Source organism: Sphaerodactylus townsendi, linkage group LG04, assembly GCF_021028975.2.
Source record: "Sphaerodactylus townsendi isolate TG3544 linkage group LG04, MPM_Stown_v2.3, whole genome shotgun sequence".
NCBI classification, from domain to species: domain Eukaryota; kingdom Metazoa; phylum Chordata; class Lepidosauria; order Squamata; family Sphaerodactylidae; genus Sphaerodactylus; species Sphaerodactylus townsendi.
In genome coordinates this window covers 44096423-44121751 of record NC_059428.1, presented here as the reverse complement: position 1 = coordinate 44121751, position 25329 = coordinate 44096423, and the positions used below count along the sequence as shown (strand labels likewise).

The 25329-nt window shown below is 39.0% G+C and overlaps 1 protein-coding gene across 3 annotated transcripts in view; it reads left to right on the top strand.

Moving 5' to 3' along the window:
* Nucleotides 1-25329, top strand: part of CBLB (Cbl proto-oncogene B) — an 85003-nt gene that overhangs the window by 16849 nt on the left and 42825 nt on the right. For all 3 annotated transcript variants that reach the window (XM_048493603.1, XM_048493602.1, XM_048493604.1), the window contains 3 exons: nucleotides 15844-15990; nucleotides 23084-23240; nucleotides 24394-24515. In XM_048493603.1, the coding sequence (XP_048349560.1) occupies nucleotides 15844-15990; nucleotides 23084-23240; nucleotides 24394-24515 (426 nt within the window). The remainder of the gene's footprint in view (nucleotides 1-15843; nucleotides 15991-23083; nucleotides 23241-24393; nucleotides 24516-25329) is intronic.

The following is a 25329-nucleotide window of genomic DNA, read 5'->3' as shown; positions in this document are numbered from 1 at the left end:
TGGTGGGTGTTGAGTTCTTTTGGTGAGTCAGTCAGTGGTATTTCGTGTTTATAGATATAGATAGTCTGGAAGATTTTGAATCAGATCTGCAAGTAACTTTGTTTTCATGGAAAAAGACAACAGGTCATGTTAATTTTTTTGTCAGGGGGAATTAAACATTGGACAAAAATTTAAATATGCAGTACATGCTTGCCTGCCAAAGAAGGGGATATGATTGAGGGGGGATATGAAATTGTTGTTGGGTAGAAAATGTTGACAGAGAGAAATTTTTCTCTCTTTCTCACAGTACTAGAACCAGGGGACATACATTGAAAATGCTGGGGGAAAGAATTAGGACTAATAAAAGGAAACATTTTTTCACGCAATGTGTGATTGGTGTTTGGAATATGCTGCCACAGGAGGTGGTGATTGCCACTAACCTGGATATCTTTAAAAAGGGCTTGGACGGATTTATGGAGGAGAAGTTGATCTATGGCTGCCAATCTTGATCCTCCTTGATCTGAGATTGCAAATGCCTTAGAAGACCAGGTGCTCAGGCGCAGCAGCAGCAGCAGAAGGCCATTGCTTTCACCATCCTGCATGTGAGCTCCAAAGGCACCTGGTGGGCCACTGCGAGTAGCAGAGTGCTGGACTAGAAGGACTCTGGTCTGATCCAGCAGGCTTGTTCTTATAGTCTTAAAGAAACTTGTTTTGCTGCTTTAACATCATAGTGATAATTTAGCTGGAGTATAAAACTCATACCTGTAGATTTTAGAAATATAGATGTGTTCATTTTCTACAAGCCAAATTTGAAATATCCACTGGAAATATTTTCTATCTTAGGAAAAGTGTCTTAATTTTTTAGAAGTAGGAAATGTCTTAGAAGTAGGAATGTCTTAGAAGTAGGAAAAATATAAGCTGAAACTGGAAAACAAACTTGGTAGAAATTGGAAAGTATTATTGCTAGAACAGACAAGCATATTTGGATAACAAGGTAAGCTTTATAATACTAAACATGGAACTGTTTAGTATTATCAAACACATTTTGATATAATTGTTGCCAAAATTATTTGCATTTGACACATCTTAAATATCTGGATTATATAGGAATCATCATTGTAAATTGTACAATTTAGGACAATGTAAATTGTCTTATAACTTTCATGCTGCACATATTGTCTTGAAAAAATTCCACTCATTCCAAAAGAGAGAGTGTGTGTGTGTGAGAGGGAGAGAGAACGTATATGTTCAATCTTAAAAGTTGGAAAAAAATACTGGGGGTGGCAAGTGGGGGGGGGGGAACAGAAACCCCTTTCCCAGCTTTCATGTTTCTAGCCTTAATCTTTGGTGGCCAAGTAGCTTATATACTATTTAGTTTAAGTGAAAATTACTTAGGTTTTATAACTGAAAAATGAATATTTTAGTATATACAACTTTTTGAGGTGCTAAGTTTTTTTATTGGAGTGAGAGCTAATTTTTACCAGCAGTCTGAACCATTTCTTTCGTTTTTCAGAATTAACACATGCTGAATTAATCATTGTGCCAGCCAAAAAGAAACTTTGAAGCTTGGTAGGGTTTTTTTGGGGGGTGGGGTAACTGTATAGGTTTTGAAATTGTTTTCCAACAGCCTATATTTGTGAATTTGTTTGAGGAGACTAATAGCTGGAAAAAATATTATTAAAGGCATTTCTTTGCAATGATAACATACAAGGGTGAACAGAATGTTTTTCTTTTAAGGAAGGAAAGTGGGTAGTATGTGTGGGTGGAAGATGAAAATGGAAATTACCATAATCCTCTGAAGCATACGCCATGGAAAGGTTTTCTTGTAATTTCTAACTTTTAAAAAAGTGTACATGAATCACAAAACACTTGGTGTTAACATTGGGATGAAGTTGTTGTGCCTTGGATACTGGTGTAATAGTCAGTGTTCTATACTTCCATCAATGACCAAAAACTGGTTTTAGTTGCAGGAGAAAAATAATCTGCATAGCAGAAACTGTCATGTTCACGAACTCCAGTGGCATCTTTACTCAGTCTACAGCCATATATAAAGACACAACTGCCTGAAAATTGTCACAATTCCTCCACCAAGAACCAACTTAGGTGGGCAGCAGCTGGTGCTGATTATCTGTGCAAATAAAGGGAGCCTTTTCTAGTAAGAACTTCTAGGGCATGCAGGAATTAAAGGAATGCCATTCCAATCCTAACAGTTGACTAGCTCCATTGCCCTGTGGGGAGGAGATGTGCTGAGAGAATTACCCAGGCAAGCAAGAATGGATGAGCAAATGCTAGTGTAAGTCAGTGCTGGTAGGTCAGCAAGGAGGCAGTTAGAGCAGGGGTTTGCAACCTGCGGCTCTCCAGATGTTCATGGACTACAATTGGCCATGGTGGCAGGGGCTGATGGGAATTGTAGTCCATGAACATCTGGAGAGCTGCAGGTTGCAGACCCCTGAGTTAGAGGAACTAAGAAAGTGTGAGTTCACCTCCAGTGAATTAATAATAGAATCTCTATGAGAAAAAGCCTTTTTTTCTTTTGGCGGTAGAAATCTGGCTGGCAGTCGTTTAGGTAGAAATTAAGGACTGTAGAAGGATAGAATCTGACCTCCTCTGCAGAATTACACTCATCACCATGTAGCCCTGCAGGCACTGGCCCAGACAAGAGAGAAATTGATAATGAGGCGTTTTGTAATGGGGGGGGGGGTTCCTCCCTAGCCAGCCATAGTGCCATGAGTAGGATAATCTGAGTCATATTACCTGGTGTAAAAAGACTGCGGCCAAGTTTACACTTTGGCAGACCAGATTCAATTCTTGGATCATGTCTTATTGGAGATAAGAATCACAAGTGAAAAATGCTTAAGTTAGTTTGGAACTGTAGAAAAAGGTGGTGTGATTTCACAAACTCCCATTTTGAATGGTCACTTATCCAATTTGTTTTTGTTCGTTTACTTGACTGAGTTATCAGTGATGGAGAAAGTTCTGAAAGTCATATAGAAGGAGAAGGGACTGGATTTTTTTTGTTCTGGTACAGCACCTGCTCCACTGGGAACTGCATGATGGAGAGTGCTCATCAGCCTCATATTTCTGTTACATTCACTTTGCTAGGACAAGATAGACTGCAACCCCGTGGTCACTGCTGAGGCCTTATATACAGACTGCAGCAGATGTTCAGGAATATTCTTAACCTCTACATCTGTTAGAACTCTGCCTCTTAAAAGCCAAGGCGAGAGCAGTGAAAAATGATGGGCTCATACTTAGGCATCAGAGGTGAATTAATGAGAAAGTGGTACTGTATGCTGTTCCTATTTCTTCTTAGCCTCCAGGCCTATAAGGCAGTACCATGATATCTGACAGACTCACTTTATATAAATAGCCTCTAGTATGGATATAGTGGTGGTAGGATGTGTGATGGTCATCAGTAGTGAGATCTGTATGCTTCAGTGCCTTCATGAGTACTGGTGTAAGCTAAACTTCATGTGCAATTTATTGGTCAACAGTTCTTTACTTCTGCACATGATGTTCTCACCTTGTGCCTTCTCAGGAGGTGGGGTACAGCTGGTAGTTAATTAATTTTTTTGCCAGTTCACAGCTGAATAAACCACGTGCGGCATTCTAGTCACTTGATATCTGTTTGAGATATTCCTAGATGGGCAAGCGGGGTAGTGTTTGTGTCTGAAGTAGAGCATTCCACAGCAGACAAGTGTTGACAATGTACTCTGCTAGTATGTGTTATCAAGATAGTGGTCCTTGCTTAAGTTTTGTATGAAGTACCTTCTTGTGCAAAGTTCCCTTTTCCCTAGTACTTTTCAGCAAAATCCACATTTCTGAGTTCTTAGAACATGTGGTAAGTGTGATGTATCCCTCTGCTGTGTGACTTATCAAGTGAGTTACAGGCATCTTTCCAGGTGTGTGTATATACTGCTGTTGTACGTCATGATCATTTGTATCTTCTGTTGTGACTGAGAGTGGTAATCCTTGTATTCCTTCATTTAAATTTATATCTCACCCTAACCTATCCGTCAGATGCTGACTTTGGGTGGAACTTTTTTCTGTGGGAAAATACAGGATCAGGACCAAATTTTCCATACCCCTGCTCCTCCTCTAGTATGCCCTGAACCCGTCTCTGTGTGCTCCATTAGCATAACTGATGCTGATGTAACTTGATTTATGATGTAAGCATTTAGCTGCTATCTTATCCTAGTCCAACTGGTGTAAATGGAGGATAGAATTGCATTAATAGGTGCAGTAGAATTCACTCTTTGCCTCTGACATCAAGAAACTTTACAGTTTATAAATATTTTGTGCTTTTATTCAGTTATAATGAACATATTGTTGTAGGAGATCAGTTACCATTGACAAGATATTGGGCAGAACTGGTAAATTTTATAGTTTTATAGTTTTATAGTTTTATAGTTTTATGGCTTTGTATTTTGACTGGGGTTATTCGATTTGTTTTATTGTATTGTTGTTGTTGTGCACCGCCCTGAGCCCTTTGGGGGTAGGGCGGTTTACCAAATCGAATAAATAAATAAATAAATATAAATGGTGGATGTTAAAAGGTTCAAGGGGATGATAATGGATTTAATAACTGTCTGCACAGACTCTGTTTGTATGATTTCTCTATGAGCACTAGAATATTTACAGTGTGGTATTGAGGAGGTTTGTTAGTAGCAGTTGGCAGTAGTCTTTACCTGGAACAGGATTTTTGAGGAATGCACTACTTCAGTGCAAATGGGATGTGTTCGATAAGGGGCTTGGTATTATCAAAGATGGCCAGTGTTTGGCAAGGATGCTCCCTGCCTATCTAACCTCCATAGTATCCTGAGTTGATGAAATAAGGGCACCTATTTTTCCCCTCATCTACACCAATATTGTACAATATCAGATCAGTGAAGCACAAAACTACACATCACTGAGAAGAAGAGTTTGGATTTATATCCCCCCTTTTTCTCCTGTAGGAGACTCAAAGGGGCTTACAATCTCCTTTCCCTTCCCCCCTCACAACAAACACCCTGTGGGGTGGGTGAGGCTGAGAGAGCTCCGAAAAGCTGTGACTAGCCCAGGGTCACCCAGCTGGCGTGTGTGGGAGTGCACAGGCTAATCTCAATTTCCCAGATAAGCCTCCACAGCTCAAGTGGCAGAGCGGGGAATCAAACCCGGTTCCTCCAGATTAGAATGCACCTGCTCTTAACCACTACGCCACTGCTGCTCCTGTATGGGTTGGCAGTGGTATTGTTGGATGAGGTGCTGGAGAAAAATAGTAGAAGTTAAGGCTGTTTCTGCACAGCCAAGGGACAGAGCCTGCATCGGCATTAATCATGCCTATTCAGGCTCTGGGGCCATTTGCACAAACGGCCCCGTAGGATGCGCAGCTGTTGGAGCAAGCTCGACAGCCAGATTTCTCCTCGGCATTTTGCTGGTAGTTATCATTTCTGCTGTTAGCTCTGATGAGGTTTCAGGGACACTATGGCCAGAGTGACGACTGAAGCACCGAAGGCCAGGGGGCATGTCCCCTTCCCTCCTCAGAGCAACAACAGAGCGACGGCTGCCAGCAGAAGGTAAGGAGGCATTTGGGGCCGGGGAGGGGAAAACGCCGGCTTCTACCCACTGCCATTCGCATGACAGCAGATGGAAGCCGATGTTTGCAGGAAAACTCACTCCCCAAGCTAGTTTTGAAAACACCGTTTTGGCGGGCACAGAGCACTCCTGCATCAATTTGGCAGCGGCGCCTGTGCAAAGGATCCCCGCCAAAACGGTGTTTTACTGGGCTGAAGCCGTTGCTTTCAGCCCGTGCAGAAACCACCATTGTCTCACTGTAGTGCCTATGAGTAGAGAAGCAGAAACACTTGGAGGCTGTTAATCAGGAATTTTGTATAGTCCCCAAACAAAGAATTTAAACCAGCAGAAACCTAGAGGAATTTCAGTTCAGAGAATAATCCTTGCTTCTGTTGTTGGGTGGCATTCCAGTAGTCCATTTCTGTATTCTGTAAAACTGAGTCAGTTTTAAGGAGAAGAGATTAGTTTAGAATTTTTTAGAGATAGTTTCTAGTTTGTTGAGCTTTAGCAAGGGTGCCATTATGAAATAATAAAGCCTCTTCAAAATAGGTGACATGGATTAATGCTGACACTCTCCAATTGCTTATTCCATAGTGAACATCTCAGCCTGTCCAGCTTTTTTCCACAGCAGCTTTTGAATGATCGGGACCCACAACATATACTTGTGTACTGTTTGGGGATTCCTTTCCTAGGTATTGGTCGAATTTTATCACTGTTTGCTTCTGCTCTCTTGAAGGTACTGAAAAACAAGAGAAGATATGTGATCAGTGGCTGTAGTATGTGCTCCATAGCTCAGTTCTTGAAAACTGTTGAGTGCTTTCATGATTGCTTGGCTGCTTGCCTACTCCCTTGCCTGACAAACTGAGGCATCAGACATCTGAGAGTGAGCCTTCTTGAAGCTGCTGCTAGGCAACTGAGTACTCTTGGCTTGTTCATCTCCTTGCTTGACGACTAAGTCTATGTGTAGGGAGGACTGAGAAGCATGCAGTTTCTACAGTCAGCAGGACTCCCTTGGAGTGTGACAAGCAAAGACTTTGATCTTACACAAGATTTTTTTTAGAGATAGTCATATTATTCCACCTGCTGTTCCCAGAAGGGCTGTGGTGCTTACATCCAATTTCCACCATAAAATCTCTTTTTAAATCTTGCTATTTCCAGCTGATTTTGAATTGAGAAAGAGTGCTGCTCTGCCTTTGCTCAAAGTAGATCCTTAAAATTATAATGAAGGCTTAGAGCAGGGTCATAGGGGAAGTCTGTATGTCCAAAAGTCAGGACAAAGTAGTAGCAAGGAAGGGCAAAGGAGAATATGATTAGATTTGTTAACTGTCAGAAAATAACATTATATTCTTAAACTGATCAACATTAAAATATTTATCTCAGCTAGTTTCTCAAAAATATTATGGGGGGCGGGTGGAGGAAAGAGAAAAGCTGGAGCATACACCTTTATTTAAAATATTTGTGGACCTTATTTTCTCCACAAATGGTTTACAGCAAATCTTAAAGCCATCTGTATGTCTGTGTAAAATGCTTCTGACTAGTCTAGCAAATAAAGAACACTTCAAACATGTATATGAAAACCTTAAGGTCAATACTTTAAAACTAATACTCCACACACAAAAATGCCAAAAGTCCTTCAGAATAAAATGGATTTGCATTGTCCCCTAAAAAATCTAGTAGAAAGGAGGTGCTCCTCACCTCTTTTAACAGTCCATTCTAGAATATTATAGCCTGAAAAAGGCACTGCTGTCTGAACCTTTGAAGGTTCAAAGGTTCTGGAAATCCATCCATCACTTCTATACACAGACAAAACTGAATATAAACCTTTTGTCCAGTAGGGACTCTTACAAATTCTTCATGCACAAACATGGTTCAAAGAAGTAAATACAAAACTCTGAACCAGTAATTAGCCAACTCATACGATTGCAAACTCTTAGCTGGAAAAAACCTTGTTGCCCTGTTGTCAATGTGTTCTTCCTCAGTATGATAGTTAAGCCTCAAACTGCATATTGTGCTTCTTTCGGTGTACATTTTAATACTTTTTTCACACAAATGCAGTAACTGATGCTGCCTTTTCAAGAACAGCAGCATGTGTGTAGGATCTCTAATCCTTTTATGCCCATCTTCTATTGAGAACACATTGTCCCAAAACTGGTTTTGTCACCTCCACGTAAAATGTACATGTACAGTGTCCATATTTTTCCTCCATCAGGAATGACTTTTTAAAGTGAGAAACAATGGGGGCTGGGGGGAGGGAATTAAAGGCTTTCTTCTTCCCCAGAATCATCATACCTGGAAAAAGTTGTATCAGTAACTGTAATGAGAAAAGAAAAGGCTTAAAATGAACAGGGACAGAGTGTGATGTGTAACTTGACCCTGAAAGTGTAACTGATTCTCACTTTGCTTGTTTTGTGTCTCAAGTTAATTTCCTGTTAAAAATTAGTAGAGTTTTAATGCTTTTTTTGTAGTATGTATGCATATTCCATAACAACACAGCTGAATTAAATGCAGTTTTGTTGGGTAGTAACAATCCTAGTTGTTATGATTGCATTATTTTAAAGAGAAGGAAAAAAAATCTAATGCTGTTGCTGTAGGATGCTTGGGAGATATGACTATCCAAATACTAAGGTTAAAAAAATGTTTTAAGAGTTCAATACAGAAGTATTAGGAAATAACTTTGTGCTGAAAATATTTGTGTCTAAATGAAGGCAGAGAAAAGAGAAGTGATGGTAAGAAATAATTTGATTGTCCTGTGACTGATTAAAGAGCAATGAAAATATCAGTTCAGGCAACAAATTGATTTACATGAATATGACGGATATCAGGCCATAGCAGTTGACATAGTAGATGTTTTTATTTAAAAGAGAGGAGAAAAATGTATTTCTACTGGAAAACTGGAAATAGCACTAATTTTGCATATAGTTTAATTGAATTAATTGAAGGTTGCACTTTCACCTGAAGATCCTTTGTGCCATTCATTCACTTAATCCATCACTGTCTATTTTAACTGGCAGTGGTTCACCATATGTGTGGGTATCTATCTTCTCCTGTGTAGTGGTAGCTGTTTTTTGGTACTCAAATGAAAAGTTGTTGTTAAAAAATAATTATCTGTAAAAAGTCTGTATGTTGTTCCATGCTGATACATTCAATATATCCCACAAAAGGAGGAATCCTGGAACCTGAGATTCTTTGTCATCATCACTTAGCGTTCAGATCAGTTAAATGTGTCTACATGTATGACAATGTAAAATATATAAAACAGTTCTCAGATCAGACTTTGTACCTATCTTACGATTATACATGTTCCATATACTGGTTCCATATGTCTTCAGAGTGTTGCGTTCGAATTTATAATTTCAAAATATTCCCTTATGTTAGTCTAGTGCTGCGGTCTCTGCCTTTGTGCTTGTGGGACCTAACACCTTTTGTGGTGCCAAACACATGTTTTTAGGAAGCAGATGGGCCAGGTAGGGCTTTTGGACCAGGTATGATCTTCCTTGGAAATTATTGCAAATTATGCGTATGCACCTAAATTGACAAGTCATTCAGTCTATCTTCTCTATGATGATAATATGGTTTTACTTTCCCTATCAGTTGTGGGCATTCAGTGAGCTCTAAAATTTGCTTTATTGTTTGTCTGAATTTCTGCACATAAACATGATCTTGAGCAGGTTTGTTTGTTTAATTATTTAGGCTTATTATTTCATGTTTCTCTCTCATGGACTCTCCATTCCTGCTATACCTTAGCAAGTACAGATACTAATATGGCACCTATCCATATATTATTCTTTATCAATCATGGCCAACATATCCCATCAGTTTTCATGTTTGGGGGCTAAATAAATTATCACAACTTCCTCATGGAGTCCCTGTTTGGATCCAAACTTTTGGTTCCAAAATTAAAGCCATCTGACTGTCTTTCCTCTGTGCATTGTTTTGCACTCCCAGATGTTTGGCTTCATTAGTCCTGTGAATGAAACAGCTTGCCACCTCTACTTGGTTTGCTGCCTCAAAGCTTAGAGTGTTCTTACACTTTCCTTGATACCTCCCCTTTTGCTTTGGCCACACCATGATTCCTCTGTAAATCTGTGGAGCCAGTTTCTGGATTCTAAAATATCAGAACTAAGGTTTTTCTCTCTGGCTTGTCCGAGCTAAGCTTTGATAGAGCTTGCACTCTGCTTAAGAACAACTTGAACTATTAGACTGGTGTACTTTTCTGTCAGCTGCCAAATGAATTTGCTCTTTATTGTACGAGGGTTTTACTTTTTCAAGACAGTTTGTTGACAGTATCTATATGGTCCTCTCTTCTCCCTGTCTCTTCTCCCTGGCCCATTTCAATGCATTATCTATTGCTGATCTTTTTGGAAGAGTTTCTAACATGTAATTGTGGTCGAAGGATGTGTTCTTGCAGTCTCAAGGTGTCTGAAACCCTGTGATATTTTATTTTCATGAAAATTCTATGGCTGTTTAAGACCTTCTCTGATAACTCCTATTCTAACTTTTCCCAGCCATTTGGAGGACTATCACTCACTTAATCCTCTGTCTGGAAATGGAAATCACATCCTTCTGACATGTGCCAAATATATCTTGGCTGCACTAAAATATAGAGCTACTGACATTAATCCAGTGCCTTGTTAAATATCCAGTGATTCATTGGCTATTTTAGTTGTAATTTCAATTTGCTATTTTAAAATATGCATTCTGTAGTTACTTTTTCCTATAGTGCTGAATGTTCCTTTTTCTTATGTGTTTCAGTTGTAATATTATTTTGTCTAAAAGCTTATGTGCTATGTAGACTTCCTTGAATAAGTGAAATAAATATGTTAGTAGCTTATTTCTTTCTATAAAGGGAATATACTATTTAAACAGGATGCAGTCTATTGATAAGAGATCTTTCCTGTACCCATTCCAATGGCTTGTTGAGAAAGGGTTACAGAGAGGCTCAGTGATAGCTAGTTCTAGTTGTTGTGAGGTTAATAGAATGGGAAATATCTGTAAATACATTCTAGTAAAAAATATCACAAATTTCATAGGCTGATTGAGTGTGTGTGTATGTGTGCGTGTGTGTGTGTATATATATACCGTATATATATATTTGTCCTGTGAGAAATACAACTTGGAATAAACGAGTGTTTTGATAAGCTGCACTGGAGGTGGTTTGTTCGTAATGAGGTTCAAAAACAATGGGCAAGAGGCTCCAGCAATGAAAACGATTATTAGTGTTGAAATGATTCAACCAAATGTAAGTTATTTTTAAGCACCAAAGTATACCCAATGAATATCCATGCTGGTCCCAGATTCTGGCTCTAGAGACCCGGGTTTGTGTATATACAATATTGGGGCAAAATTGGTAAATTTATGAGGAAGGGGGATACTAAACTAAATTTGATATTTATTGAACCCACAAACAGAAGGGGGGGGGACATGGATGCAGGACAGATTATATGGTAATAAGATTTTTAAAAAAATCTTTGCAAAATCTAGTTAGCACTAATCAAATAAGCCCAAATTAGGAAATGAGCAATCAGCAAGTAAGTTTGCTAGTTCTCAGTGGCAGCTAGAAGGAACTACCCATGATGACTCAAGAAGAAAGAGATATAGGATAAGGTTTTAAGGTTCTGCTAAACAGGGCCCAAAGGATGGATTTTCCAGAGCCAAGTCAAGAAAGAATGGAACAGAAAAGGGAAAGGTAATGGATATGAATGGAGGGAGATGAAAGACCTGGTTGGGGGGAGGTTCATGCATTTCCTGATTCTTGTAGCTAATCCTCACTGACAGTCGAAGGGCAATCGAGGAAGTGAATTGCATCCTCAAGACAATCACCATAGCAGGGGCATCACTGAATGCTATAACTTTTGCAACTCATTCAGTGGCAGCAGCTTCCTCTACAAGGCACATTCTGTGGCTGAGATCCTGTCAAGCAGACCTTCACTCCAAGTCTGTTGTGATGACTGATCCCTTCCAAGGCGAAAGATTGTTTGGGGACAGACTGGATGAGATCCTGGTTGAGACCAAGGATAAGAAGAAGACCACAGCTAGAAAACTACAGAAGGATGACAGGAGAACTTTCTTAGCACCCTTTTGTTCCCATCACTGCCACATTCGAGGCCCAGAGGAAAACACGTCGGTCAAGTAACAGAGCATCCTTTTGAAGAGATTCACACTTCATCTGGATACTTCAGTTCCAATCTTATAGGGCTGACTGAACTGGCAGATCGACCAAACAAGGAAAACTGTAATGCTAGGTACCTGCCGGTGAGGAGGTAACTGCAGTAATTCCAAATACAGTGAGTGGTTACCATCACAGCCAGACCACTGGGTTCAGCAAACAATCCAGTTTGGCTGTGTCTTAGAGTTTGTCAGTCTTCACCCAGACTGCCTTTCCCCCAAATTTTTCCAAGAGGATAAACACACAAGAACCATAGCAGTCATAAACCATGAATGTGTGAGTAATAGAGCCAGTTCCTCTATGCAAATGTTACTCAATATTCTTCAAGAAAAGTGGGGACTGGTGAGCCATTCTCAACCTAAAAATATGTCATCTGGTTTTTGGCATGCCTGGAGATCTTGTGCTCCATCACAGAGGGCCTAATTACTGGGCCTATCTACATGAGACAAATAGGGATATGTTTCAGCACACTGCAATTTCCTTCGATTCTCATATCAAGATCATCACTCACTATTCAGAGCTTTCCTTTCAGCCTGGTTTTGGCTGCTCCTTTTCGTCTCTGTGGTTTCACTTTTGTCTTCATTACAACACTTCCTCTTTTTAACATTCTGTGACTTATTATACCTTCGTTTCCTCGATTTATATCCAGATTAACTCAAACTGGGCTCAAGAGGCTCCCTTGCAGCAGACAGGAAGCAATAAAATTAGTCCTGCCTCCCTGAGCAACCTGTTGGAATCACCCAAGATCCAGATGCCCATCTTACAGCCAAGCAGAAAGAACCTTTTTGATGAGTAACAAGGTTTCTGTTCCCAGTGCTGACCTGGAGGGCCACTGATGGCCGTGGAAGGCTGAGCCAAGTGTCCCCTGCTGAGGTGGCCCTGCTAAAGGAACTATTCAATTCAATTTATTCACGGACTGCTTTAATGTCCTAGTCCACCTACATGGAAAGCATTTGAACTGTTAATGTGTTCTGTCAAGAAGTAGCATTTCTCACCTTTCCTGTGTGATCGTAAGCATGTACTTAGTTGTACTTCTACTTTGTCCAGATTTGCTTCAAACAGATTTTTTTTTAAGTATGACTCAAATTTCCTGCTTGGTGACTTGTCTAAATTCAAAGAAACTGCAATAATCGGTTAAAATTAGCACTATTTCACCAGACAGTTTGACTGCACTATCCATCAGCCCTCCCTACTGCAAGAAGGCATCCTGTGAGCTATCCACTGATGTAAACACTGTTACATTTGGAGCAGCTGCCTCTCTTTCAGCCATCCTTAGGTCCTTAAACTAGAGTTAGTGAATCAAAATGAGAAAACATCATGAGGTTATAGCTCCAATGCATATTGTTCACACAGATTACTTGCTTGCACAAGTGAGTACTTAAGTGGATATTTCCCTCCTCATATTTTAAAACAAATTGTGGCTCAGACAATCTCACTTACACACGTGATTCAACTATGTTATGTGTTGTGAGGTTTTGTTAAAAATGCAGAAATGTTTTTGGTTTTGTTAAAAAAATGCAGTAATTACCTCATTCTAGAGTTGGTGATTTCTTCTGTAATATAACTCCTTTTGTGATGCATCTGGGCGCGATGGTGTGTTCTGTGTGGTATCTAATCATATGGTTCCTGGCCTTTTAAAATGGAAGTTAGAATTACTGTTTCTAGGTGTCTGATTTTACTAAATCAAAGAGAGCTCTACTGATTCCTGAGGAATTTTATTTAAACAAGATAGTATGTTTTGCTGACAGTGTTTATTACTATCCAATTTATTGAGAACGTAATTGTTGTTGTATAACCCAATTAATTCTACTCCATTTGATTCAAGAGCTCTTCTGTGAAAAAAATGTTAGAAAGTAATTCCTAGCAGGAACAGCCTTATACTCAGGGTGTTTCAACTAGTACACTTAATTATTTGCTTTCTAGAGCTGTGGATGTCGGTGGTGCATGCCTCTGAAAATATGCACATGCTTGTTGTCTGTTGTATTTAAAAAAAACTGAACCCAATTTACAAATTGCCAGGTGCAGTACTCTGTAGGATTGGATCACATCTTCTGAATGCTGTAAAAATTAAAAGGAATTGCATAATCTTCTCATGTGTCTATCATTTTATGGGTAGAGAAATCGCCATCTTCTTCAGGGTAATAACATAAATCCTATGTTTTACTCCTTCCGTTGCATAAGGCTGTAGCCTGATCTATTGCTGACCAGTTTAAACATATAAATGATAGTGTAGCTAATGAAAGCAGTTTTTGACTTCATTACTACATGAGAATCCACAGCTTTTATATTATGGGTTTGCTGTCTATGTAGTATAGCTTCTTCATTTGTGATTCTCATCCTGTGATTCAAACTTTTTCAGAAACAAATATTATGAACCATATTTCAGTGTTATTTATAGATCATTCCATCATCCCCCCCCCCCCCCCGAGAAGCCTTGTGCTAAACAGGTATCAAGTGTTAAATTGAAGCCCTTCAAAACGTTATTCAAGTTAGCTACTGTTGAAGGAGCTGGCTGGGTATTGAATAGAGCAACCCAGAATTCATTTCTCTAATTCTATAGCTAATGCCAGAATATAGGTAATGGTAGCTTTTCATTGTAAGATGACATCCTGTTCATTAAGATCACACCAGAGACAATACTGTACTGGTTTTGGTCTTATAAAGAATACTTTAGGACAGTCAAGTAATAGTTCTCGTAGGTGAAGGGATCAAAGCCTTCCCTTCTCATGATCTTTACCTTACTCTTCAGAGAACCAGCAGCCTCATAATTGTGAGGAGAATGGATGTGATAGGCACCTGTGTCCTCTTCCTTCTCTCCATCTTCATTTTATCCTTAAGAATGAAGAACTTCCTCACTGGCCTGTTTCTTCCTGGTTTTAAAGGCTTTTGCCAGGCTGCACATGCTCAGTATCCTTCTGCAGCTCTGCCTCAGAGGCTGCTCTCTGGGGAAGGCTTGGGGGGCAGACCTATTTTTGGGTACCCAGGAACTCCTTGCAAGCCCCATCCCATCGTCTTACTGTACTGGCTTACTCGGCAGATGTCAGGCATCCTTCCAGTCCTCCAGTCATCTGTAAAGCAGGCTGGGGATCAAAAGTCAGTGTTGCCACTACACTGAAGCCTCATGACTCGCTTTTCTAGGTGAGTCCCAGGTTCTTTCTGTCAGTTTATACACTTAAAGGGCACTTCCCCATTTTTGAGCACACACAAGCCTCCACAGCTGGTACTGAGCTGTCATGAATTTTCTGATGAATAATCTGATTCAGATTGCAGCCTACTGATAGCTGTTGCAGGTTTTAAAGGGTATGATCAAATAGTTCTGGCAGAGAGAAAATTATAAAGTGGGCATCTTATTTAGTTATAAAACAATGGGTTGTCCAATTCCAGTAGTTGAGTCAGAACAATTTTGTTTGACATTGTAACAGCAATGCCTGTGTTCTCCTTATACTTTAGGTAATGTGGCACAAGTCCTGTAGCACTTTTTATGTGAAGAACATAATTACTTTGGGGAATTATACATTAATAAACTAGAAATTGACTAAAACAACCATTGCTGGCAAGACCTTTCCATTGTATTGGCACAGAAAATAGGGAGGCTTTTTCTCAATAGCTGAATTGCTTATTTAATAAGTTGGAACAAACTAAAATGGCAACTAGTAGGCTAGTTGACAGTTGTGTACTATACTGGTGGTTAAGAACTGCCATCAGTTGAAGGTAAACCAAGAAGAGGAAGTATGAAAAAGGACATAGAAATGTTAGTGGTGCCCTGAAAGTGTTCTCTTCACCTAAAAAAAATTATGTTGAAATTACATTTGTGTCGTATTTGGAGAATTAGGGTTATTTTGTATTAGTTCATAACATTTAAATAAAATGTGCACGAGTGTTGACTTGTGATGGGGAACTTGTTCAGGTGACAACTGCACATAGGGGACATCTTTAGTAAATGTTAAGGGCTTATAGAGGAAAAATATTAGTCAGCAAATGCTTGTTAAATTATTATTGAATGAATGCACTATAAGTTTGTACTATTAAGATGTTAAAATTCATTGCACCCTTTTTACCTGCTGAGTTTTTGATTTCCCATTACAATTCCCTTGAATTAAAAAAACGACTTCTTTTGATCCACCTCCCTTTTGTTTTATCTGCAGGCGAAATCTCACAAAGCTTTCCCTCATCTTCAGTCACATGCTTGCAGAAATCAAGGCAATCTTCCCTAACGGCCAGTTCCAGGGTGACAACTTCCGTATTACAAAAGCTGATGCTGCAGAATTCTGGAAGAAGTTTTTTGGGGATAAGTAAGTTTCTTCTTCTTCTTCTTCTTCTTCTTCTTCTGCTTCTGCTTCTGCTTCTGCTTCTGCTTCTGCTTCTTCTTCTTCTTCTTCTTCTTCTTCTTCTTCTTCTTCTTCTTCTTCTTACATAAGAACAAGCCAGCTGGATCAGACCAAAGTCCATCTAGTCCAGCTCTCTGCTACTCGCAGTGGCCCACCAGGTGCCTTGGGGAGCTCACATGTAGGATGTGAAAGCAATGGCCTTCTGCGGCTGTTGCTCCCGATCACCTGGTCTGTTAAGGCATTTGCAATCTCAGATCAAGGAGGATCAAGATTGGTAGCCATAAATCGACTTCTCCTCCATAAATCTGTCCAAGCCCCTTTTAAAGCTATCCAGGTTAGTGACCATCACCACCTCCTGTGGCAGCATATTCCAAACACCAATCACACGTTGCGTGAAGAAGTGTTTCCTTTTATTAGTTCTAATTCTTCCCCCCAGCATTTTCAATGGATGCCCCCTGGTTCTAGTATTGTGAGAAAGAGAGAAAAATTTCTCTCTGTCAACATTTTCTACCCCATGCATAATTTTGTAGACTTCAATCATATCCCCCCTCAGCCGCCTCCTCTCCAAACTAAAGAGTCCCAAACACTGCAGCCTCTTCTCATAGGGAAGGTGCTCCAGTCCCTCAATCATCATCGTCATCATCATCATCTTCTTCTTCTTCTTCTTCTTCTTCTTCTTCTTCTTCTTCTTCTTCTTCTTCTTCTTCTTCTGCTTCTGCTTCTGCTTCTGCTTCTTGTTGTTGTTGTTGTTGTTGTTAATTCAATTTGGTATACTGCTCCATCCCCGAAGGGCTCGTTTTGCTATCGTTGATTCTGTGCCAGTGATGAAACAGGAATTGCTTTCAGCTTCACATTTTTCATGAATATCGGACGATGTTTCAGTTGTTAAAATACTATAACAACTGTGCATGTGAGAACAAGTAAAAGACTTACTGTATAAACTCGTGTATAAGCCAACTCGTGTATATGCCGAGGCACCTAATTTTACTACCAAAACCTGGGAAAATGTATTGACTCGCGTATAAGCCGAAGGTGGGAATCCAGGAGTCAGAGGAAGCTCCTTATTTGGGCAGTGACCCCCCTGATGTCATTGCCCAAATAAGGAGTTTCCTCCACCTCCTGGTTGGGTTTGAGGAAGCCCAGGCAACCAGGAGGTGGAGGGAGGTCCTTATTTGGGCAATGACATCAGGGGGAGTCACTGCCCAAACAAGGAGCTCCCTCTGCCTCCCTGGTTTGAGGAAGCCCAGCCAGCCAGGGTTCCCCTTCACCCTCCGAGGGGGGCAGCAACAAGCGGCTTGTGCAGCCGCAGAGAGGTCGTCCCGGCCACGTCCCCAGCCTGGGCAGAGGCCTGAAGAGCTGGCTGGTAAGCAGTAACTCGTGTATAAGCCGAGGGGGCATTTTTCAGCCTTAAAACAGAGCTGAAAAACTCGGCTTATACACGAGTATATATGGTAGCCTGAATAGTCAGTCTTCTATGCATAATCAGTACTTCAATCAATCGGGTTAACAATTTTTGAGATAATTATTATTGGCAATGTTTTCCGTTCATCCAGCTGAAAACTATGCTGACAACAATAGTTTTAGATATTGTCAACTTGGAAAAGTAATCTGGCTTTTCTGCACTTAACCCCATTCAGAAATAATATGTTATAAATAGATCCAACTGAACCTAAGTATAGGATCTCTGCACAAAGGGCTCCCACTCTCCTGTTTTTCTCTATCTTATCCCCATCAGTATAAATACATGTCCACATGTGCAGGTAGCAGAAGGGGGTGTTATAGGGAATGGGAGGTGTGTGCATGCTTTCTATATTTCCATCTCGTCCTGAGTCAATGCACCATGCAAGTCAAGCCTGCTCTATACATGTAGCAAAATGAGGTGGTTGAAGAACTATACTACTTCAGAATGCAGAGACACCTTTTAAATGTTGAATAAAACAGTAACAGTATTTATTCCACAATAATTTTTTTGTTAGTCAGTACTTGCTTTGTTAAAAAACTTTCTGCAAATGATTAAAAAATTAGTGCCCCAAGGAAAGAAGCAGAAGAGGAGGAGTTTGGATTTATACCCTACTCCTCTCCTGTAAGGAGTCTCAAAGCTACTTACAAATGCTTTCCCTTCCTCTTCCCACAACAGACACCTTGGGACATAGGTAGGGCTGAGAGAGTTCTGAGAGAGAACTGTGACTAGCCCAAGGTCACCCAACAGTCTTCATGTGCAGGAGCGGGAAACAAATCCAATTCACCAGATAAGAGTCCCCCACTTGTGTGGAAGAGTGGGGAATCAAACCTGGCTGTTCAGATCAGAGTCTACCTGCTCTTAACCACTACACCACTCTGGTTCTTAGTCCATTCCATGCTGTATACATTTCTGCTTGTAAGGAATTATGAATGTGTCTTCAGACCACTTGATTACAATTTTGTTCTGTTGTATGTGTAACACAGGCCAGTAGTATGGTTTTCCAGTGCTTTGTGGAAGTGCCTGGATACCACTGAGCTCTACATGTGTGAATGAATAGAAATATTGTAGTTTTTTAGAGCATTACAGTGTACTATTGCGAGCACAGATAGGTTTTTAAAAGGACTAGAAAAAGACAGAAGTCCTAGTTATATTTAGTTACATTTAATCTTAACTACATTCATTTCTGACGCAATGTAACTCTAATCTGGGAAACAAAAGGTGATGAGTTGTATTTTCTTACAAATTTATTTGAGGCATCTGACTTATTTGTTAATTGAAGATGGCAGATTAGATTGATATGTCACTGATCTTTTCAAGTTATCGTTAGAAAATGACATAATTGACTTCAAGAAACTATTAGGCAGGTAGTAGCATTTATAAAATATTAGTGAACTGAAGTTTTTCTTTCACTTGAATCTAATCTCCTAGTTAAAGGAATGCCTGGAATCAATTTTATATGAATTGCTATTTAATCTACAGAGTTTATACTTGGCAATATGCCTAGGATCATGTCTTTGAAACCAATGCTTGTAATGACAAATTAGTTTGGAAATGATTCTGTGTATTCCATTTTCTATACTATAAACAACAAGGAAACTTTGATGTTGAATCTAGTCCAAATGAACTCTGGGTTTTCTTATTACTTTTTGAGTTTAGGGATCTAAAGTGCCAAGAATTGATGTGGTCCTGCTATCTTGTTCAAGGGTGGTTGTGAAACATCTACTTTTTAGTTGTCATGATTTCTGTATAAAGAACAGCCTCATTCTAAATTATATGAAGTCTAAAATCCTTCTCATGGTCTTGGAAATCAACTAGATGGGAGTTAAATGCCAATATCCTAGAACAGGTCAAATCCAAACACTTGGTCTGAATGTCTTGGCCATTTTCAATTTTTTAAATACCAGAGGCTCTCAATATGTTCCTTCTGCACTTATGGTTTTCAGTTCAAAAGTATCCCAGCAGTTGCTTTGTGGCATACCAATTTGGATAAGTTATTTTGATCACTGTATAGAAAACATTGAATCCTGTTTCCTCTGAATTGGTTTGCCCCATTGTGTGCCTTATTCAGTCCTTTTTTTTTTAATTAGGAAGAATTTCCAAAGCAGTTGGTGATTGCATGAGGGGTGTCTGATATTGAGACAATCAAAGTCCTTGATTCGATAAGGCAAATCCCAAAAGCTGGTTTTCATTCAGAGTAGAGACTTCCAATCAAAGCCTCATTAGGTGGGGGGGGGGGATAAGCAAATGAGGGGTCTTCAAGCAGAGGTGCACAGCATAGTACATCTGGAATTTATTGCGAGAGTGTCATTCTTAGTAGAGAAATTGCGAAATGGCACTTAGGTTTATAAATTAATATACTGATACCCTAATAGAGTGTTTCTATTATTAAAATACAGCTTAGTATTGTGCAACACATTGGAAACAAGTGTAAACACATAAGCATGGATTCTATGAAATATTCTGGCTTCCCCATTTTCTGTGAGGACCATGTCTTAAAGAATTGTGTGCTTAAACCAAAAGTTTCTTACTCAATATTAAGCAATTTTTCCATCTCTTAAAAAGGTTCAAGTCTTAAGTCAAAAGTTTGATTCAACATTTAGTGAAAGTTCATCATTCTTTTTTTTTTTAAATCAGAGCTGTCTTTCTACAAAGACCAGTTTTGCTGAATCATCTAAAGTCTGTTTAAACTTTCTCTTTATTATGGTGTGTGATATCCGGATACATAGCTCTTCAGTTCTAAGTAATGCCTAAAACCACAAATAATACCTATATCTCCAACTAACTGGCCAATGAATGAAAGGGGGCAAAACCACAGCTCTTGACTAATATAATATCTTCAATTTGAGTTTTACTTTATCTGAAAGTAGTATTTTAATAGATAAATATCAGACAGAACTCTTAATTAAAAGCTTTGTTTATAATTTTTTTGAAGCCTTCATCAGACAGGCAGTGCCACTTGAGGGATTTTCAACAGACATTCTTGGTAGGGTTGCCAGCTCTGAATTGGGAAATATCTGTAGATTTTGGGGGTGGAGCCTGAGGACGGCAGTATTTGGGGTCAGGCAACATCTCAGCAGGGTACAATGCCAACGTTCTGCAAAGCAGCCATTTTCACCAGGGAAACTGATTTCTGTTGTCTGGAAATCAATTGTAATGGGAGGAGATCTCCAAGCTTCACCTAAAGATTGGCAGTCTGAATTCTTGGGGTTATAATTAATATCCACCTAAAGAAGCAAAATTGATTAAGACAGAATAGTGTTCAGAGGCAGATAAAAAAGACCATAGTGAAACATCATTGACTGTCATTTCACCATTTGCAATCTAAATCAGACTAATGTATCATCAGTTTTCTTCAGCCTATCTTAAGCAGTGATAATTCTTTATTAAAGGCTTTGGAGGGCAGGCCTTTCCTTGCTTCTCATTTACAACAATGGGCAACCTAATGAACACAGAATCAATCAGACTCTACAGCAAACCTAGATGCCAACTTTGTTTTCATGAAACACAGTCCTAAGACCTAAACAGTCTGGGCTCATGGTGCAGGGTAAAATGAGCCAGCATGGTGTAGTGGTTAAGAGCAGGTGGATTCTAATCTGGAGAAGTGTGTTTGATTCCCCACTCCTCCACCTAGGTGGCAGAGGCTTATCTGGTAAACCAGATGTGTTTCTGAACTCCTACATTCGTGCTTGGTGACCTTGGGCCAGTCACAGTTCTCGGAACTCTCTCAGCCTCATCTACCTGACAAGGTGACTGTTGTGGGGAGAGGAAGGGAAAGGAGCTTGTAATCTACCTTGAATTTCCTTATAGGAGAGAAAGGTGGAAAATAAATCCGAACTCCTCCTCCTCCTCCTCTCCTCCTCCTCCTCCTCCTCCTCCTCCTCTCACTCCCTCTCAATTGGACAAAAGGTTCAATTCCTACATTAAATAATAAAGATTTTAAGAGACGAAACTAATATAAAATTAATGAAAACTTCAGTTTTTTTGCTTCCTACAAGTGCCATCTTGCATATCCCACCCATAAAAATGTTAATTAATCCGCTGTGTCTCTTCTAATTAGATTTGCTTTTCATGCTTCACCCTATACTTTCCTCAGTTAGAGTTTATGTGAATCTTACTTTGGCTATTTATCAACAGTGTTTGGTCCTTATCCACTCTGAGTGGATTAATTATCCTTTTGATTCAATCTTGTTTAAAGTGGCTTCTCCTTGTAACATTCTCCCCCACTTTTCTGTTCTTTCAGCCCTTAGTGTAAATGCATCAGCCTTAAGGATGTACATTTTATACATCTGATGAAGTGAACTTTGACTTGCCAACGTTTTTGTTGGGGTACATTTTGATAGTCTCTAAACTCTTGTTTTATTTTGCAGCTACAATTAACATGGCTGCTCATCTGGAATTGTTATCTAGTAGTGTGTTCAGAGATTGGCAGTCTTGTTTGAATAAAAATGCCAAATTATATCAAAGAAATCAACAAAGAGACCATTTGCATAACTGAAATTACACACTTTAACATTATCAGTTAATAATACAGGAAATTGCTACAGCTGAAACATTAGTTGTTATGAGTAATTTATTAGGTAGAGGCGACAAGAGATCTTAGTAATAAAAATACAGAAGGACCCTGCACGATTATTTTAGTACGTTGGCATAAATCTGCTTATGATTCACACTCACTGTCAGCTGTTCACTTCTATAAATTATCTTTCTGTAAAGCATCTCTAAGAAGCCCTTTAGTTTGTAAAAATCTTTGCCTGTTTTTCACGTCACACATTGATTATTCTAGCATCTCACTTATACCTATGATATATCTTAAAGACCAGATTAAACACACATATTTGTTTCCACGCTGAGTTACGTTGGCATTAAACCCACAAGTTTTAGTCTCTGTGTTCCAACTGTTCTGAAACTTTGTACAAACATTTTAACGAGTAGTCTCTTAGGGTGTTCTAAATCACCGTGTCTGATGGAAACAGTACGATTGTTAATAGGCTGTTGTATCGGATATGCTTTCCCATGTAGCAACATATGACACCCTTTCTGTCAGAAAATATTCTGTACAGCATAAGAACAATCAAATAGAACAGTAAAATTAAAATCTAATACTGATAGGGCTCAAAGAAATGTTGTAGTTCATTATAGATTGTTTTCCAATATACTGAAATTATTGTATGAAAAATGATTCAGTTATTAGTCTTTTAATGAATGTAGAAAAATAATGAATTTCATCATCTTTTGGCATAGGTCTCTTTATTCTTTTACCCTTTCTGCTGCTCTCTTTTCTGTTAAGTGCTTTGTGAAGAAGGGAAGCAGTTGTTTAGTTTTGTGGAGGTTTTTTCCCCTAACTTAGACCAGTATAAGATACACAGGCATGGATGGTTAACACTTGAAACTTTTAACTGTGCCAATTTCTAGCATTGACACCAGAGATATCAAGAGTATGAGGTAAAGGTCATGCAATGTATTTTAATATGATGGAACTGTGTGTCAAAAGGTTGAAGAGACATCATTTATCAACTTCATTTCATGCAAACTAATCTTGAAACCCTTTGGAAAATGACAGTACTTTTGTTCCATTAATTTGTTTCCTTACCACAGAACCATAGTGCCTTGGAAAGTGTTCCGGCAGTGTTTGCATGAGGTGCATCAGATTAGTTCTGGTTTAGAGGCAATGGCTTTGAAATCTACTATTGATTTGACTTGCAATGACTACATTTCAATTTTTGAATTTGACATCTTTACAAGATTGTTTCAGGTAAAGTATTCAAAACTAATTTTGCATTGAATGCTGTTATTTCTGTAGTTTTACTGCCATAATATTTCTTAAAATGCACAGAAGAGTTCTGCAGTGGATAAAGTAATTATTTTAAGCACGTTGACCATTCTGAGTGTTAACCTTGGTGCAAATTAATGATTTGAGTTTAATAATTTTGACCATGTCCAAGTTTTGTTTAAAGCTTTTTTTTGTACATATTTTCAGTTTGTAGTTATAAATAAAGTTGCCAAATTTTGTTGAGTGGAAGCCTGTCGTGAAAAATCTTAGATTCATTTTAAACTGCCATGTTAAAAGTGAGAACCAAGACTTGGTATGTAGAGTATTGTTAAAATGAGTGAAGATCATTGGCTGAACATGTCCCTGAGAAAGTTGCTTCCTAGGGTCAAAGACCCTTGTGAACCACTGGACTGAACAGTAGACTGTACTGAGAAGAGGACAGAATTTACCTTTATTGCCTTTTCTGTTAACAGAGCCATACTACTTGAAGAGTGATATCTCTCCATTACCTCTCCTTATAGGAGTCCCTGACCTGTTGCTCTGTGCAGATCCTTTGGCCCTGGGAATCCGTTTTTCTGGGGTTGTAGGGGTGGCTGTGTGGGAGGGGAAAATGAAGAAGATCTACAAATCTTGGGCAAATAGAGCATAGAGATTCCTGTATTCTTTTGTAATCTTACCAATAAGTATTAGCAAAAGGGAAAGGGAAGGGCAAGAAGACTCAATTCTGTTGGATTTTCAGGTACATTTCCATCTGGGGCACATCCCACTGAAACTGAGAGTGTATGTTTTGTCCTTGGACACTTTACCTACAATCATGCTATTTGCAACATTTTACATTCCTGATTGGTGTAACACATTTACACTTGAGACTGGTAAACATGTGCAGCAGTACTTTTTATAACACACTTTCCTTTATGGGTAAACCTCATGGAGTAAAGTAGGGGTAGACTTGTTCTGAGTAGACTTGTTTAATATTATTTTACTGCTGTTACTGTTTTTCAGTCTGACTGCCTCACAAGGTTGTAAGGATAAAATGTGGAGAAGAGGAGAAAAACATGTGTACTATGTTTGGTTCTATGGAGTAAGGATGGAACGAAAGTGTAATTTTTTATTCTTTTTTGTTCCTTGAATTTAGCCTTGGGGCTCAATATTAAGGAATTGGAACTTCTTAGCTGTGACACATCCTGGATATATGGCATTTCTGACTTACGATGAAGTGAAAGCAAGATTGCAGAAATACAGCACCAAACCAGGAAGGTATTTCATTTCAGCTGTTCTTTATACAAATAGCCCATCTGATGTGTGTGCTGTTAAACTTCACGCTTGCCTTCATGATTCTGTATACATTGGGTATGAAAACAAAAGTATAATAAATCAGGTGTTTTATACTTTTAAAAAATGTTATAAGTCTTTGTTTAGTGTTTCTTTGGTGCAATAAAATCTGTTCTGTATTGAAGGCAATGTAGGGTGCCAAATGGCAAGTGATAACTAGGCACATATTATGAATTACATTTTACTTGGTATATTATTATGAGTTTCCCAACCACACTGGAGGGACTGTGTCCATGATATTACTATTCTTGGTAAATCTGTGACATGCTTGTAATTATATGATAACGTTAAATAAATATGGATTTGTTACCAGCAAATTTTCAAGCTTTCTTGAGAAATGTTTAAAAAATTTAATGACTTTTAGTATGATCTGTGACTCACGCATGTTCGGTAGGCCATAAGCACCATGTGTTATAACTGTAAAAACTCCATTTCAGCAGGAGCATTAATAATATTTTTGTAGAGCACATCCCTAAATGCTACCATTCTTCTTTTTTTAATACTTTTTCTGTACTACATGGCTTATCTTGTGTATTAGATTCTTGAGATAAACTTGTTAAGAACTGGCCATGTCAGTAGGGGTGGTTTTTATTGTGGGAATGAAACATTTTGTCTACAGGCTGCTTCTTCCCTCAGTATTCACATATTCTGCTTCCTAACCCTCCAGAACAGTGTTCTGAGGAAGAGTGGTTGCTGAAAAGTCCATTCTGTGAAATTTTATTCACAGTTCATAGGGTCA